The 19,063-nt window shown below is 36.3% G+C and overlaps 1 protein-coding gene across 8 annotated transcripts in view; it reads right to left on the bottom strand.

The window, feature by feature from the left end:
• Nucleotides 1–1,200: 1,200 nt before the first annotated feature.
• The window catches only part of LOC113232821 (anoctamin-1-like), a 55,115-nt gene continuing 37,252 nt past the window's right edge, over nucleotides 1,201–19,063 (bottom strand). For 5 of the 8 annotated variants that reach the window (XM_026467646.1, XM_026467649.1, XM_026467650.1 and 2 more), the window contains 8 exons: nucleotides 17,010–17,213; nucleotides 14,290–14,438; nucleotides 14,127–14,212; nucleotides 13,297–13,502; nucleotides 11,928–12,091; nucleotides 10,016–10,109; nucleotides 6,827–7,007; nucleotides 1,201–1,580 (listed from right to left, as the gene is read on the bottom strand). In XM_026467646.1, the coding sequence (XP_026323431.1) occupies nucleotides 1,420–1,580; nucleotides 6,827–7,007; nucleotides 10,016–10,109; nucleotides 11,928–12,091; nucleotides 13,297–13,502; nucleotides 14,127–14,212; nucleotides 14,290–14,438; nucleotides 17,010–17,213 (1,245 nt within the window). In that variant the 3' untranslated portion in view covers nucleotides 1,201–1,419. Of the gene's footprint in view, nucleotides 1,581–6,786; nucleotides 7,008–10,015; nucleotides 10,110–11,927; nucleotides 12,092–13,296; nucleotides 13,503–14,126; nucleotides 14,213–14,289; nucleotides 14,439–17,009; nucleotides 17,214–19,063 lie in introns of all 8 variants that reach the window. The other 3 variants (XM_026467648.1, XM_026467651.1, XM_026467652.1) reach the window with 3 other exon arrangements.

The raw sequence follows: 19,063 nt of genomic DNA, 5'->3' as shown, positions 1-19,063 counted from the left end.
CCGTCGAGATTTGATTCAATAATATTAACCTACATTTTTTTTAAATCTCTCTACGCTTGCACTACAACGCACACTTTCTGTCGTGTTTAGCAAGCTTTTGCCTTTAGGCGTAATCACAAAGCTTAGCAAATGTGACAAATGCATGAATGCATTAATGCATTAACAATCATAAATAAATAAACATTTTTTTTATGATACATACCTAACATTGTTTTTGCGTTATATGTTATCAACTTTGCAAACAAATAACAGCAGTAAATTTGAAAATTTCGTTACTAAATACTATATTTTAACTGTTATGTTCAACCTTAAGCTAAAATTACGTAAAAACGTTAGAACATCATCATTAAGTTCCAATAGTCGTCGCAGTATCAAAGGTACCGTGCTCGCGTCCCTTATTTAACTTCAGATTTATGCTTTGGCAGTGTATCATATGTGTATAGAAATGTGCAGCAATACAATATTTGAACTACTATGTTTTTATGTAACATACATATGGATACCTTACTTTCTCAAACTCGTATCCCTTGCCTAGCCTAGCCTGCAAAATTTGTATACTCAATCCATTTTTTGCTTTTTAGTAACTTTGTACTTTAAGATAGGAGTTTAAGAAAGTAAGGCGATTGTACATCGCAACAAATAGATATGTGATATAATTTGGCGATCTATAGAACACACAGTTACGTATACATGTGGATGGTTTTGTGATGATAACTGTTGAAGGCGTCAGGCAAAGAACAGTCACTTTTATTTATATTTGGTCGTTCAGTCCTTTAATAAAAATGTGCTTTATACGATGACCAGAAAATCCAATTACACTAAAGAGTAAGGCTAAGTTCAGATGACAAAAATTTAACGCGCGTAATTCATACATTTTACATACATCCATTCATATGCGGCGCAGTATACGTTAACGTGCAGTCACTGCGCGTTTAGAATTATAGGCAGGCTTATATCATCGGTGTTTTGAAGAAAGGGCGAAACCGGCATTTTGAAAAAAAATTCAGTGAGCATGTCTTAGGTTTTAACGACTGTTTTGAATTTACGTCCTGTTTTAAAATTCAAATTTGGTTTTAATTTTCTTTAAGTTTTAGAATTAAATTTATATCAAGGCATATTTTAAAACAGTCGTCAAAAACTAGAATATGCTCCCCTGAAATATTTTTTTTCGAAATGGCGCTTTTAACCCTTCTATTATGACAGTGTACCTGTTCAAATCAACGCGCGTTTTTGTCGTAATATGACGTTTTAGACGATTTCCTACTTTGCTTTTGCACCGTGCATTGTCTCTGGTCAATTGAACGTTTCAACACGCGACCAATGTGCATCCATCTGAACCTAATCTTAGTATCTTATTCTTTCCCTGACTCTTTGATTTTTTACCGTTTTATAACAAAAGTTTTACAAATATTACTTATTTTACACTTGCGTCGGCCCGTACTCGTCGTCGTCCGGCAGCTCCGGCGCCACGATATTTGTTGTCATATTGTGAGGGTCGTACCCACCGTGCGCGGCCAAGTCGAAGTCCGAGCCAGACATGGCCACCAGATCATGTAGATTCGACGGCTCTACATCCACTGCTTTTAGAAAAATGTTATATTAGAGTCATTTCACTGGTCAAAAAGGAAATATAGTTGGTGTTAATAATTCATAGTATGATTGTTATCTATCCTGTGTTTTGACATACACATATTATACTTGTTGTTTTGACATAATTTTCAACTGTATTTTTTAAAACAATAATATTAATGTATAGTACATTAAAGAGAAAACTCGATGTTTGGAAATTTGTGGTGAGCTCCCGTGCACCCATCAAACTGAACAAAGTGCACCAGTGTTTAATTAAATGATAAGCGTTGTAACCACTCGTGTTTTATTAACTACAAGCTTCAAAGCCCGCCTAATTAAAAAAGAAGCAGAAATCATATATCCCAACTTATGTGTAAATGATGTTTACAGACGGTAAGCAGGGAATGCTATAACCCTTCCGTCCAACGGTTATCTAACTACGTGATATTTTGAAGCCAAAGTGTTATTGCGATTTGAAGTGTGTTTTGAGTGATGCGTACCTTAAATTATATGTGTATGCCGGATGCAGTTTTTTGTAAGCAAATTAAGACCACACTGCACATATAAGCATACATCTACGTCCATACAAAAAAAAGCTAATTTTGTATGTGATCACACTTGTATCGCCACTAGGGTTCAATACAAACATCATTCATCATACATTGATACTATTTTGCATGGACGCCTTGGTGAAGTATGCTCATATAGGAAGCATAATCCTAACAAATGATCACCCCAATCATCAAAAATTATGAATATTAGTAATTATTCATGCATTTTCACACTTTTATATTGTAACTATTTTGATATCGTAAGAAAATATCTGATAAACGGGTAAAGTGTAGTCACCCGACTGGCAATTCAACTACACCTTACAACACCACTACAAAAGGGCAGTTGGAAAGAAACTTGCTTCCTCAACTACGTTGACTGTACGCGGGTTACATGCCAGCCTAACTAGCAGTTGGCAATCGTGATGTATCACCCAAATTGCATTCCAACTTTAATTTCGCAGTACTATCGTGTCAAACCTAAACTATGCAAGGCTGTTAGAAAGGAAAAAGATTGTTATTTTTCAATAGAAATTAGAGACGCACGATTTTTTGCTTTGAATTGATTTTTCGGATCGTAATGGATCACTGAATCGACCATAGATCGTACCGTATACCTTGAATTGATCAAATAAAAATCGTTTGAAAATTTATTTTGATGAAGAAATAATAATTTTAACAGCCTTTTTGTTTTCAGTTGTAACGACTTTCATTTAGAGCGTTATTATTATTAACCTAAAAAATTTTAAAAAAATCCCTTTTGCAGCTTTTCTCAAAATGCTAATAAATGCTTGATATTACAGTGCTTTGGTTTGACACGGTAGAGTAACGATGCTGAGATACTCAGATCGTGTGACTACGCTCTAAGTGGTAGTAGATGCCATCGGGGCACGTTTAATTATTCAATAAACAACTGTACCAATTTCACCTATTCACGTGCCCGGTAAATATTATTTTTACGACACAAAAAAGTCACCTGTAGTTTTAGGCTTTACCTTCATAACACAAGTAGCCTTTTAAAGTTAGAACTGCAATCCCCAATATTGTTATTCCAGCATGCTGTTATATAGAACTGTCAAAAACTCACACGTCCTTGGCGAATCACCCATCGCTGTAGACTTATCAATTTACTTATTATCAAAGCTTGCTTTAGTACTGAAACTATCGATTGCGAGGAATTTAAAACTTGAAAATTTTAAAATTATTAGGATATTATGTATGTATTTATCCAATTTCTGTATGATCTTTTTGGTTAATGATAGATTATTTATGCAAATTACTTAAATAATAACAAAACTTTTCTGTTAGCATATTGAACATATGTATTGTGTGGATACAGTTCGCATTACTGCGAACCTTGGTGGTTCAAAATGCGACTAGAAACATTGTTGTGTATTACATTTGAAAAGATAAATATTTTTTTTTAAATGAGCACAGGTCGGAACAGGCTATTCCAAATCCGTATTAGTATCCACGTACGTAGTAGAAGTAATAGATGTAATAAAACAAGCTATTACTTGTTTTTTTTATTAACCTATTTTGTCCCACTGCTGGGCTAAGGTCTCCCCCAAAATCCTCCATTGTTCCCTGTCTTTGACGATCTCCCACAACTCCCTCTCAAACCCATCAAGATCGTCCCGCCAACGCCTTCTCGGCCGTCCCCGCCGTCTCTTTCCATCCTCGGGCACCCAAGGAGTGACGACGTTCGCCCATTTCTAGGATTGCATCCCGCTAACGAGACCCGCTCAATCCATTTTAAGCCTGGCCGTTTTGCTTCCCACAGCAGCAATGCCAATCATCGAGCGCAGCCCAGAATGCTGCTTTCTATCGCCCTCTGGCAGATCTGATTTCTGGAACTCGGTCAGCGACCATGTCTGTGCACCGTAAATTACTTGCAGCTCATAAAAAATGTTTACTTTGGTGAAAAGTTAACCAGACAGCCTAATTTTTAAATTTCTCGCAAACTGATAAGACAGACTGCACTGAGCATGTATGATACAACCACAATACCTTTGCAAACTATATATCATACATAAATACGCCTTTATTGTGAACACCCATTTTGTATAAAAACGTATTAAAAATACTCCTTGTTTGTTATCCCTAGAACTTTTTCATATTATAAATTAAAAAAGCACTTGTTTGAAAGCCATTTTTACGGAGTTGTATGTATTTTAGTTAACTACAATTGTATGAAAGCTTTTTTCGCTCACAAAAGCTTTTAACATAGGGCCCACAACCTCCGCACACGCAATGTTTATCAAACATGATTTGTATTATAAGTACACCACATAACGTATACTATGATTATATATAATAGCTTCTTAAAAAACTGCAGCAAAATTTGTGCGGGTGTACGTACAAATACATACATTAAATTCAGCAGAAATTACTTGTTAATATCAAACAAACATTTTGTAAAACGAGTTCAAGTCGGTTTCATTGACACACGTTTTTTAGTAATCAGTTGGCTTTCTATTACATTCTACAAAGACTACGTTATACGGGCCAAAAAATATATAGCTAAAACGACTAGAGTTTAAATAATTAATATGTTACTTTCGTCATGTATCACACATACAACACAGTCCTTTTAAAGTTCTCGTTCACTGGTACATATTTCATTAAATGTTCCCAAAAGAATATGGACCAAAATTATAACCGGTCAGTCAATGAGAGAAAAATCAATCAACCGACTGCTTTATACACTATTAACACTAGGCTAAAATATCAGTATACTAGGGGGTCACCACATTTATCGATGCAGAACCGGCTTGAGTCTGTCAGGAAAAAAACAACTCTCGCTCCTTAACACATAAGCAAAAATAGCTTTTCCGGACCGGCTTAATTTTTGTTTTATAATATCAAGTGACGGGACGAACAAGTCGTACGCCTGGTTGTAAGCGACACGCCTATCCATAACAGTTGCAGTGCCATTCAGAGCTTTAAATCGTAAAGATCTTATGGGCACTGCCACTGCGCCCGTCACCCTGAGACATAAGTTGACAAGTCCCATGTGCCTGTAATTTCACCAGCACCCTTACCCTTCTAAATCGGAACGCAGTAATGCTGACATTACTGCTTGGCGGCAGAAATAGGCAAGGTGATAGTACTTAATGCGATAATAATAGATAATAGCTAGCCTATATAGTTTCCACTACTGGGCACAGGCCTCCTCTTAAAATAAAAGGCCTCGGGCTGTACTTTCCACACGCTCTCAATGCGGATTGGAAACTCCACATCGTTAAATAGCTTTGCAGATGTACGCAGGTTTCATAACGATGTTTTCCTTCACCGAAAAGCTCGTAGTATACTTCGTCTCAATCCATTTTGAACAAAAAGTAAACAAACAAGTCACTGACCCAACCATAGACGGTTTAGTGATGGCCAATTGTAATGCCAAGTACAAATCGATTAATTAATGTAATGAATCGATTTGTTCATCTGAGTCATACAAGCGGTTTTCCTTACATAACCAAAAAAAAATATTAAAATTTATTTATTTTTATTTTTATTTAAAATTTCGGAAATTTTAATTTTAAGTCCTCCTTCAAATCCTTACGCTTAGATACTCATTCGATTGCGATTGACTAACAGATTAATAATTTTAATTGAATGAACCGAATGTTTTACCGCACTATGCAACTATAGAAGTCATAGTTGTATAGTTGAAAAATAACCTCACTTTTGGACTACCATTTTTAACCAACTTCAAAAAAAGGAAGAGGTTCTCAATTCGACTGTGTGTTTTTGTATGTGTTTTTTTTTGTATGTATGTAGGTTGCGCGATAACTCCACCGATTGTAAACCAATTTTGATGTTTTTTTTGTTGAAAAGAGGGTACCTCAGAAGTTGTCCCATTTAAATTTTAAGAAAATATTCGACCTCTAACGGTGGCAAACTAGGGGATGAATGACTTTTGAGGTCGATTTTTTAGTACTTTGTGCTGAAGTTAGGTTATATGCGAGAATTTTATCAAAATGATTAAATATTATTGTTGTTATACAAATTTTGTTTTCGAATAAAATGTTAGCTTTTTATTTATACAAATACATTTTATTCAAAAGTGATGAGATATCAAGTCGAAATCTTCGAAATATATGTAAATGTGTTACTTATCCAATTTATTGCGTGGTTGCTTTAGAATTTTAATGTAACAGTTTTCTTTAATTTTTGTTCAAAATGGATTGGAAGACTTTAAATTTCAAATTATATTTCGCACATAAATTCCGAAAACTCAGAAACCATTAGGCTACCACCGTTTTTGTTTTTCTTGTCGATAAGGCACCGCGGAAACAAACTTGTGTTGTATTCGAGGAACCGGTAACTAGAATCGAATATTCTATTTTCATACAATCAATACGATATCGACACAGTCGCCGGTTGCAGCTACCGCAATTGTTTTTGTTTTCGGTTTTTTGTTGCCGGTTGATTGTATCCAAGCCACACGTTTGCGCCGCGCCTGTGTGGTGACACCCTTATTCTGCACATTTAGCATACAAACTTTAGCATAATGTAAATGGGGCATTAGAAGATCTATATATAAGTGAAATGAAATCAATTCGATAGAGCTTCAATCGTAAACAATTAACAATCGGCCCAGTGAACGAGAATCATTTGTTAATATAAAACAAAAGAGAGAAGAAGCGTCAGCCAGATACACTACCGTGACCGTGTTAGTTAAACCGGAGTGGAGTGGGCCGGACCTTGTGCCTCTGTCTCGAGGAACCGGGAACGGGAACTCCGGTCAGCCCGGGACCGGGATCGTGTCTCTTCCAGTATGAGGCTATTGATGACGTAAGCCTCGCGTCTTATGCGGTCACGGAGCTCGCTCGATATGTCCGGAATCGCCCATTTTATTATGATCATTACCAGGGCTACTACGTTCTGGAATGTTAGGAATGGATTTGTAAGTATGTTTGTAGAATATATTTATGGAGCATACAGGGTCATTTGTAAAATATTAACAATTTCGCAGAACTATATCGTCGGGGATAGTGCAAATCCGCGCATGTAGTATTGGTAAAGGCGCGTAACTGCACTAAACCAAATTTGACAGGAAAGGGATTTAATGTTACTACTTGGCTACTACTAAAGTAAAGTTAATATGGCTACGACTCTCATTTTTTCACAGTAAACATCAATTTGTGTTGTCGACGAACTGATAACAATAGATTCCCGTAAATCTAGCGTGATTTACGGGAATCTTTTTTTGAAAATTTGGTTGCCACGACATTTACGCGGATTTAATTTGGTCACTATATTACCGAAATGGAAACTCGTAATCCATGGCTAGTTACGCGTAATTACACTATCCGCGACGATATTACAACATCATAAACTATATCTTTTGTCCCATGACTTTTTACAAAACAACTTTACCAATAATAAACTTTTAAGTTGTACTATCTGATACTTTTTAGAACTATAATTGATAGTAAGGTAGTCAGTTCAAACGTGCTTCTGCGTTTTTCATCCAAGGTATTTACATTTACGCTAGCGCACAGAGTACTGTAAACGCAGCATAACTGCCTCTGTGTCTGAACGGTTACCATGCCGGACTACCACGCAGAGGTCCTGGTTTCGATTCCGGTAGGGAGAAATATGTTTATAATAATAATAAAGCACACACTCAACATACTCCCGCACTAGGAAAACCCTGTGTCGTGGTGCCATGGAGTGTGTCCATAGACTACCACATATGACACAAAAACTCCGAGAGAAATAAATTTATAATAAAATGAAATAATTAAACTCATCTCTGGAGCTGTGTCGTCAGTACCACCGAGAGGAGTAGACCAGTGCGAGAAGGACGGCGTCAAAAAGGTGGAAAAGAAAAAGAAGTACACTAGCCGTAACCTTAGTGGCACCGTTCCGACTGGCCCCTACCATCTACTGCATCCAGCGGTACCAACGACGTTGCTATACGTGACACGTGACTTCATTACTCCACAAAGTCTACGGATATTGCGGAATACATACTGGTGAAAGCCAAAGCTGCCCTGAGAGTCGAGCAGTTGGGAGTCCCGCCACAAGGCGAAGTTTAATTCATTTGTGGTGAGAGTACCAACTCAACATCTGTCGACCTTCATGAATTCGGAAATGCCGGAACGTGATAATGTTCCGGTGTTTCCGAGGACGGCTATCAGACACCCACGTTGCGTCACACGTCGGTGTCCATACGTGTAAATAAATGAATTGTTTTTATCATAATATTATTATGTATGTTAGTCTATAAGGTATGTGTTTCATGAGTCTTTTGTAACCTGAAAATAAATAAATGAAATAAATGTAGGCCAGACAAATATATCTCCCGGCCCGGGATATGAACCTAAGACCTCTGCGCGGCAGTCCGGCATGGTAACCGTTCGACCACGTTTATGGCCTACATTTATTTCTCTTATCAGTTTGTGTGTAATTTGTGGTTGTCTATGTGCGTGTCAATGGCATCCGCGACACAGAGTTTCCCTAGTGCGGGGCTATGACTGTGTTGCGTTGCGTTATTAGAGTTATCACCGGCTAGAGCGATCAATTTTGTAATTTAAATTTTTGTACGAAAACAAAATTTGACGAATTATTAAGTAATGACACTAAAGTTGTTAATATATGAAGTAAGTCTTACGAGATGCCAGTATTTTATAAATAACCGAGTACACAGTGCAATTTGGTATAAACACATTCTACATAGGACAGAAATCGGTCATATTAAGGGATATTTGTAAAACCACTAAGAACCTCGCAGGACTATATTACAGGCTTGTAATAAGTTGTCAGATTTAACTTTCGTACCAAAATAAAATATTTAGTTAGATCGCTCTGAATAGTAATAACTGAAAAAACGAAACGAGAAAGGTATTAGCGTAAATACTAATCCTTTGTAAAGCGCAGAAGCGGAGCTGGGGGGCATCGGCGAGGACGCTTACACGTTGGAACTTACTACCATACAGATCTAAAAAATTGCTAATAGTACAACTGAAATTTAATTTTTGGGTAAATTTATTTTGTTTCATAAAAAGTTATGGAAAAATAGTTGTTTATGATGTTTAAAATTCCTTTTTACGAGATTCTTATCAAGAACCTACAATGCGTAGGGAAATTTCTTTTCGCCTCACTAGCTCGGAAAGGCTTTCTTTCACTTTAGAAATCTGCGCCCAAAAGGTTTTTGAAATCCGAACTTGACGATGAACTACGGTGCCTACCTACCTTTACCTACCTTTACCTGTACCTTTTTCTTTCGATGAAAAAATAACATAACAACACGTTCAAGTACGCGATTTCTCGTACATTATTTATGTAATATAAATCCGTTACTATATTTTATTCTGATTATTGTTGACATTAAATTGACCTCTTGATTGTTCCTCGAAGACCTAAACTGATTTGTTATAGTTCAACTGTTTTTCTTTATCTACCATTTTTCGCTATAGTGAGGGGAAAAGTTATGTGTTTCGCTCTGCAGCAAAATTGTTTTACGTCTCGTGGCTTGAAACCCTCGCTACGCTCAGGACTCGCTTCCCACGTGGTTCAACCTTAGAAATCTTCGCTTGCTGAGGTTTCAATACAAGCACTCGCGTCAAACTTTGAAGTCATAACAAATAACTATTGTTACCTGACCTATAATGATGGTTACCATAGTTACCGACCGATATTACACAAAATTAAAAAAAAAAACAGGAAATTTGAACTGAATTACATTTTTTCCTCCCTCTCAGCGCGTTGGAAAAGGATTATTTCATTTTCATTCAATACAATTTTTAATTTTTTCCAATTTTAGTACGACAGAAATTACGTATTTTCTAACTCATGTTTAGAAGATTAATAAGCCACTTTTCGAACACGTGTAGTATAAAATATAATGCAAGGACATTAGTACAAAATTATAAAACAATACTTACTTCGAACACGACGACAAAGGCTAATCTGGCACCGAACACATGCCAGTACCAATTACTGCGTTCATAATCATCGTCGGGTTTATTGTACCAGTAGCTGCAATTAAGCGCATTGCATAATAATATATATTACACTAAAACTCAATTTACATTGCCGCGGTACGAGGTTTAAAAGAATCTTTGTAACCATAGCATAATGGACTTATGTTAATTATGTAGCGCAGAAACTAGATACGAGCAAAAAAACACGTTACGCGTTTTCCGGAGAACTCTCGCGCAGTCTCGGGAACTCTCGCGGCTAACGTGTCGTATTTAGTTTGTTAGTTACATAATTGACCTAAAGTTCATTAAGCTATGTACAAATTCGTTCCGCGGCAATGTAAATTGAGCGTAAAGCCCGTATTAATAAATTCAGCTCAAGTGCAGCGATGCAAAAATCTTACTAAGTTTTTTTCTATATTATCAAGTAACGAGATTCATAAGTCGTGTCCATAACAGTTACAGAGTCACTCTAATTTTGAGTCGTAAAGATCTGAAGGGCACTGCCGCTGCGTTCGTCACGCTGAGACATAAGATGACTGAGAAGACTGTAATTTCACCAGCGCAGCATCCAATAAATAAGTAATAAAGACATTATAGTCCGTCCATTTATTTTACTTTTGACAGCTCGACTTCTGATCAAGTGATGGCCTAATACGTTACTAATTCGATTTCTTATAACAATTGATTTTGTTTATGAAGAAGTTTTCATCGTTACTTGACTTCGTTCAAAAACAATTAATTCGTTGAACAACGATAGTTTATAAAGTAAAGAAAAGTTATAATCGATTTACAACATTGACATTTCCAACATTTATTAGGTATTAAGAAATGTGATAACGTGCGACCTCGGCGGATCAGTTGATATATTGTGATATTGATTATATATAAATAAATAAATAAATAAAACGCTTAACTATAGTAAAGAAAAAACAAAGTCCATGAGTCTGACACGGTTTGCTAGAAGACGATGATTCGAATTAATTTTTTTTAAGTGTTCGATCTTTGTTTTGTTAATTATAACAAAGTCCATGAGTATTGGTTTTCTAATCTATGGTTGCTTGTGAACAATACTAGAATTTCTTGGCACGCTTATGTCAAAAATATAAGAAATGGTTGAATGGAGTATAGTAAATATGAGACTTTAAAAATTTCCGCATATTAATAAACGCCAGTCAGTACGTACTTAAGCGATATAACTACATGGATCATCCAAGATGATCCCAGGCAATTAATAACGGAAACACTCACACACAAAAGCGTGACATTCATCTCGAAATCTGAATAACAACTCGGCCGACTAGGTGCGGCGATAGGACTTAGAAGTTTATTAATACGGACCTTAGTTGTAGCATGACTGACAACAGAACTGTTTTGTAAACACGCTTTGTAGACAAGACAAAGAGGTACTCAATGAAATCAAAATGCGTGCGGCTGTTAGGATATTTCTCTAGGTGAGAAGTAAAGGATCTTAAGTGCATATCTTGGAAGTTAGATGTTTTTACAAACATTGCTTTAGAATACTAAAAATCACGCAATAGTGAAAGATATTAAGTCTTACCTTCGTTAGTTTTTTAACTGACTTCAAAAAAGTAGGATTAAGGTTAATTTTAAATGCGTAAATATACCGTCATTCTCTTTAAAACGCTCGTTCTAGAGTAAAAACTATTATTGGGCACCTAAATTTCTTTAACTTCTCACCTACAGATTTGTAAAGGGAATATTTTTTTTGTTGTTTCTTTTTCGTCGTATGTTTGCGAAAATGTTGTTGTTTCCATGCGTACAGTTGCCTCTATAAATTTGTCTATTCAATGAAGATATACTCTCTAAAACATACCAGGAAAAACTAACGTCACCTTTGACGTATAATATATACCTGCATTTGTCCCCTTCATACTTGCTTTCTTTTGGCAAGAATTCCTTAAGCAGATTGACGTCGAAGTCCACCAGTGTGTGGTTCACATACTGATTCATGTGTCCGTACTCGTACCAGTACACCAGTCTAGGGATGAACTCTGATGTGAACGCTATTATGAAACCCTGTTGAATTAAAGTAAGTAGGTATTTTTATGGTATTTCAACCAAAAGATGGTCTACCTGATGGAAAAGACAACTAATATAAATTGGAGATTTCAGTTGTTATTCACTGAATACTATAAATCTACCACAGAATAATTAATTTACATTTGGACGTAGTTAAATAAAAAGGATCCAATGGACATCCAGTCACATTGGAGATATGGCAGTTTGAAGTTTAAACGTGTTTCTCACTCTTGTTTTATTTTCAAAACTTATAATGTCATGTAACTACAGAGATATTTATTTACGTTTATATGTTGGATTTTTTTGCTGATCTAAGAGGTTAGACTTTAGGCACCGTTTGGTAGATATAACTCTTTATTTGATAATTTTGTGGATTGGGTCCTTTTTGCTTAACTACGTCCATTTAATCTCTACAACCTTCTATCATTTTTGTGTAAGCAAATTCTTGTTTTTTGAAATGAATACTTACAAATTATAAAAAATATATTTTATTGATAATAATAGATATAATTATCGTCATTGGAAAGACGTAAATTTACTATGCTTTGTGAAAAGTTATGGAACAAAAGTTGCATTACTTTTCTACTACTAAGCATAATAAATTTACGAAAAATATACTTTTAAGGTTTTGATGTGCAAGGATCCTCACCAACGACCCCCACTACAGCTCCTGCATTTTACTTCGAATGGTATTTACGTCAGCGCTTTCTTTTGTTATCGCACAGAATTATCAAAGTTTATAGCGATCTATTTATTTTTATTTTGTACGAAAGTAACAATACTCTGACTGAAACTGATAAATCAGTAAGTCATGGAACAAAGTTGTTGTTCATGGTGTTAATATCATAGTCCTGGGGGGTTATTAGTATTTTACAAATAACCCCTGTATATTTTAATTAATTTACCTCAACGCTCTATTGGCTGACTCAGTGAAGTAGCTTCTTTAAGACAACAATATTTTTATTTAACCAAAAATTAGCAACCCACTACTACTAATTATAATCTCGACTATAGTTATTAAAAATGTAAGTGGCTAGCCGCGTAAAGCTTCACTGACTTGAGACTTGTTCGTCCTGTCGCTTGGTACGACAAAAAAAGTAGAACTCAAGGTCATGGGAAATTTTTGAAAAAAAAATTATAGGCTTATAATATACGCGATTTATTTTTCATTTCGAGATTTCATTTCCCTGCATAATACTTACGTTGGTAATGATGCTGAGTTTCCCAATAGAGTCAAGAATGCGGTACCATACGCCGATATCGCTGACGCGTTGCGGTACGGGCCGCCGGTAGCAACGAAGGAACTTCTTGGCGTCTAAACGCATTTCCAACACGTTGTTTATCAGTGCAAAGAGAGGGGCCAACGGAAACGCTGCCACGAATATTGTTACGAACCCGTACTGGAGAACTAGGAAAAAAAAATTGATGAGTCGTGGTTTATTCGTCCTAGGTCGTAGTGCATGAAAACTCGCAATCACAAATTTCAAATGGAGGTAATTTGTCAGTTTTTTTTTTTTTTTTTTTTTTCAGAAAAAAACAATTCTTAAGTATCTATTCTACCTCAAATTGCTTTCATTGATTCTGCATAACAGTGAAAGTGTTGATTTAATCACTTTGTAAAAAATATATAGTAAAATTGAGGATGTACATATACACTATACAGTGTGAAAACATGATTCCTAAAAATTTTTAGGATAGAAAAAAAAAACAAAAAGTTACCTTAACGTAATTTTACAAGAAAGCCGCTGTATTCAATAGGTACTTTACTTATTATTATACCAATGATTTTTTTTATCAACTGAACTAAATAGAACATGTATATTATACGATATACATTTTTCAAATGACTGCTGAGACGTACATGATGATATACACATATATAAAAGTCGGAGACGCGGGCGGTCCAAGCGGAAGTAAACGCTCAACGTCTTTTTCGCTCTTACTATATGGACATAGCTTTTTCTAACCGGCTCAAACCATTTCAACGTTAATAAGTCTGGTGACTCACAAGAATGTAAACATTATAGCTTACCCATTTCTAAATATTCAGGAAACAATCCCATTTGGCCAAAATCAACTAGCTTAAAGTCTTGAACCCATTGACTAGAGTTTTTCATCCTGGAAAAAAATAGGAAAGCTTAAATTGGTTCACACACTCCACCGTCTTCACTTTCAATTGCTCGGTTTAAACTCACCGCTTCTTCCGTCCAATAGTGCGGATGATATTCCACCACTTGAGCAAGTAAGGCATCATCATTTCGACGATGGTGTTGATGAACTGCTTACCGATCATTATGATCGCCAACTGAATGGACAACTCCAGAAGACACCCTCCGGGTGCACACTGGAAGTCGTGGAACTTCGTGAGATGCAGAGCCACAAGATTATAATACATTACATTATTACTATGTGCCATATAAAAAGTGGCATCAACTCGTTCTATTATTGCGTATCGTTCTCTTATGAAACAAAGACACAAAACCGCAAATAAATAAGCTTTCCTTCCAGGAACCGGTTCATAACCAACGGGTGGAGATAGATTGTTTGAATGCAAAGTACGGTATACCAAATAATATATCCGTATGTGAAAAGTAAAAGACTTTAAGTTCATATTTTGGAATTTATATATTTTTACAAACATCGCTTTAGAATGTTAAAACTACGCAACGATAAGTTCTATCGTCCTTCGTTTCTATTTACATATTTTGTTTGACATTAGATTTAAATGCCTAATTAAACGCCTCATTATCTTTACAACGCTCTGTAGCAAAAATTTGTATTTGGGACTTAAAGTTCTTCATCTCTCTCAGCTACAGATATGTCCTAATTGATTATACACACGTAACAATTTATTTGAGTCAATGTACTTTAGTTTGTTCTTCAGTGATGTATCCATTTATTCATAATAGGAACACCAACAGCATGTGTATTAAAACATTTACATATATTTAACTAATTATGACCAGAATTCTGATACACGAGCCAATTTCAGATGTACTTGTGTACATACATACATTATGTACGTACATTCACCATAATACTAAGTAAATTTATGAGCTACAGGAACACTAATATTACATTAAAACGACGATGAAAATGAATAAACAATTATACAACTAATCAGCTAGTGCGAGTACATATGACAACAACAACAACAACGCAGACACTCATATCCCCGCACTAGGGAAGCCCTGTAACGCGAGTGCCATGGACACACACATAGGTAGACAACCACAAATTACACCCAAACTCTCGAGACAAATAAATGTAGGGCATACAAATATTTCCTGACCCGGGAATCGAACCCGGGACCTCTCTGCATGGCAATCCTGCATGGCAATCCAGCATGGTAACCGTTCGGCCACTGAGGCAGTTAAAAAGTATATTTTATAATGCAGGCCTTACAAGGGAAAAAAATACATCGAGTGCCACTCAGAAGGGCTTTAAATCGCAAAGATCACCCCGAAACATAAGTTGATAAGTCACATGTGCCTGTAATTTCTCCAGCACCTTTACCCTTCTAAACTGGAACGTAATAATGCTCACATTACTGCTTGGCGGCAGAAATAGGTAAGGTGGTAGTACTTCCCTGGATGAATTCTTTCACTAGCTACTGCTTTAAAAACTGTACTGTACTGTGCACTGGTGGATGGTACCACAGAGTGATGGGCTTCCGGGGTAAGTTGTACGGCACTAAGAATAGAACACACGGAAGGAGTTTTAACCAAAGGCCGAGGTGTCGCATATCGGTGATTCCGAGGTCGCTCACCTGACACCTTACTGCGATATACGTCGCCAACAAGTGCAATTCGTGTAAACCAGTCACTTACTTTTTATATTATATTATATGTAGTTAGTCTTTAAGGAATGTCACTTATGGGTCACAATTGCCTGATTTATATAAGTAATGTTACCAAATATTATTAACTTGTAACCTGTGTTTTGTAAAGGAAAGTAATTTTATTTAAGCCATACTTAAACTATCATTACAGATTATTGCCCAATGCGGTATTCTAGACAATTTAATTAATATTTACAAATACATACTTTATTGATCTATGACTTATGACAAATAAAAAAGCCAAACCTTTGTGAATTCACTCAGAGGACACGTAAATATGTCCACCACATTATCAATCAAATGACCCGTGTTGCGCGCGTGAGCGGCGCTCCTCTTAACATGTTGATGCGCGCATAACTGCCTCAGTAGACGAACGGTTACCATGCCGGTCTGCCACGCAGAGGTCCCAGGTTCGATTCCCCAGTCGGGAATATTTGTATGGCCTACATTTATTTCTCCCGTGAGTTTGAGTGTAATTTGTGGTTGTCTATGTGTGTCCATGGCATCCGCGACACAGGATTTCCCTAGTGCGGGGCTATGTTGAGTAGAGTTGATTATTATTATTATATGGCACCACCAGTAGCTGCGGCCAATTGCTGAGTTGATCCTTTTATATACGACGCAGCCGCACACATGACATCTACTTTAATTGTGTTGACTATTTAATGATTGCTTTGTTGTTATTACCTATAATTATTTTATTTTATTTTATTCTTTTTGTTAATCTATTTTATTTTTAACCGACTTCAAAAAAGGAGGAGGTTCGCAATTCTACTGGTTTTTTTAATGTATGTTACGCGATAACACGTGAACTGACTTGGATGATTATTGTTTTGTTGGAAAGAGGGTACCTCAGCAGTAGTCCCATTTAAATTTGAAAAAAATATTCCACCTCTAAGGGTGGTAAACTAGGGGATGAATGACTTTTGAAGTCGGTTTTTTAGTACTCTATACTGTTTTTTGTTTTAATTTAGCTTTATCTTTTTTTAATCTTTCTTACTGTGTAGTTTTGTTGTGAAGTTGTAATAAATGGTTCTATTCTATTACGTTTTCTGTAATAAAAATAAGTCTCACCTCTTCTTGCCGATGTCCAAATAGCTTAACATAGTCTCCAGGCCTCCCCACAAACTTGCCTTTAAAGAAGGCGATGTAAAATATCGACGCGTAGTAGTTGACGAATTGCAGCAAATATATTTTCAAAGTTAAAGAATCATCGAATTCCGTTTGTGTGCGGAGGAGCTCTTTCTCCGTTAGCCATTCGGCGAGGTATTGATAGATCTGTAAAGAGAAAACTTTGTTGAGAAAATTGAAAAACGCATATAAACTTATAATGAATATCGATAAATTAAAACATAAACCAAGTGATCCATAAAATCAATAACATGTGGTATAAGAGGTCTTCGAAATAACGCTTAAAATACCCGATGCAAAATATTGTACTATAAAAAGTCAACAAAGTCACCATCTGTAAGCTAACAATGAGATCAATGTAATAAGCCCAAGCAGGATAGTTCTATTGTAAGTAATACAGGAGGCTGCCTTGGAGCCGATGTACGACTTCGTACAGGTCGCGGTCGAGACGGCGGACCCCTAGGGTTCGGCAACTCGGGACTTGTTTAAAGAGTTGGGTCGCCGACTCAGGGGCAGGAGCAGAGATCACTGCTCTGGGTCGTGGTTGGTTCAGCAGGTGTCCATTGCCGTTCAGCGAGGCAATGCTGCCAGTATAATGGGAACTTTTGAGCCGGGCACGGTAAGGGGCGGGATTTTATTTTAGGTTAGATTACTTTTTAGGTTAAAAATCTCTTTCAAATCCGTTTTTTTATATACGAATACATATTAGTACCTATTGACGAAGCCCAGTTTTTAACTAAAAATATCAATGTAACATTTGCATTAAAGTAAAAATAATATTTCAAGTTGGCTATTCCAAAAAAATATTGTTGGTGATTGAGAAGTTGGGTCGTCTAAAGACTTTTCTGATTGTAGCAACAGATCAAGGCTACCATATTATTGTAATGTCATCGGATTTCCATCGTATTCCAAATTTCAAGTCGATCGGACCATAGGAAGTTATATATATATATTCATTTTATGACCGAGATCTCGACACTAAGGCTGCTAACAGATTGATTGCATGTTTGCAGTTAATACGTGAAGTCGTAAGTCGTAATCAACTTCATGCAATTAAATTATGAAGTTGATCATGCAGTCGAGGTCTCGGATAACTACTTATGCATTAACAGCATGCCGTAGCACAGTAGAGCAGTAGAGCTCCTTGTGAAAGAGTTTGTCCAAGGAAGTACTGCCACCTTACTTGTTTCTGCCGCCAAGCAGTAATGTTAGCATTACTGCGTACCGGTTTAGAAGGGTAAAGGCCCATTTAGATGGAGAGAGTATATCGTTTCGAAGACACGATTATCGAAAGAATATAAAAAACTTTCCTCGTCTAAACATTTGCGATTATCCACCGTCCACGTGAGCGATAATCGCCTCTACTTTCAATATTGAACGTCTCCGTGTAAACAGAACTCGAAAGCAAAAATCGTACTTCGAGTTTCTGTGCCTGCCGTTTCTACCACGAGTGCAGTGCGCGAGGGTGTTTTGATTATCACTGCTTTTCTAAAACAAGAATTAATGAAACGAAAACGAAAAAAAAATTTAGATTAAGAAATATTATAAAATTTGAAAAAAATAAATAAATGTATATTTCTCTACAATGCAATGAACTTAATATTATCAGCAGTTCCAAATTTGAATGATTTTTGCGTCATTTCGATATGTCCATAGTCAATACCGCAATAATCACTGAACTCGAATGGCGATTCTCGCACTCAAAACGATTCGAACCGATTTGTACGATAATCGTATGAACTTGAAAAAATGTCATACGAGATCGTAGTTAGACAAGTCGAAAACTCGTAAGCAAGAATCTCCTTACTACATATTTCTCTGTGTAAACAGTCGAGGAGGTGATTAAGTTGCTTGCGAATCTCGTATGACATAATGGTAGGCGAATTTTAGTTCTTGCCAGAATGTAAACATTATGATACGATAATCTTATGGCGATTATTGCTTACGATAATCGCCTACGAGTTTTCGTCACGAAGCGTGCGAGAAACTCTCACCAT

This window comes from Hyposmocoma kahamanoa, unplaced genomic scaffold (genome assembly GCF_003589595.1).
Source record: "Hyposmocoma kahamanoa isolate Upper Pololo Valley unplaced genomic scaffold, ASM358959v1 78, whole genome shotgun sequence".
In the NCBI taxonomy this organism is placed as follows: domain Eukaryota; kingdom Metazoa; phylum Arthropoda; class Insecta; order Lepidoptera; family Cosmopterigidae; genus Hyposmocoma; species Hyposmocoma kahamanoa.
This window is presented reverse-complemented; position numbering and strand designations above follow the sequence as displayed.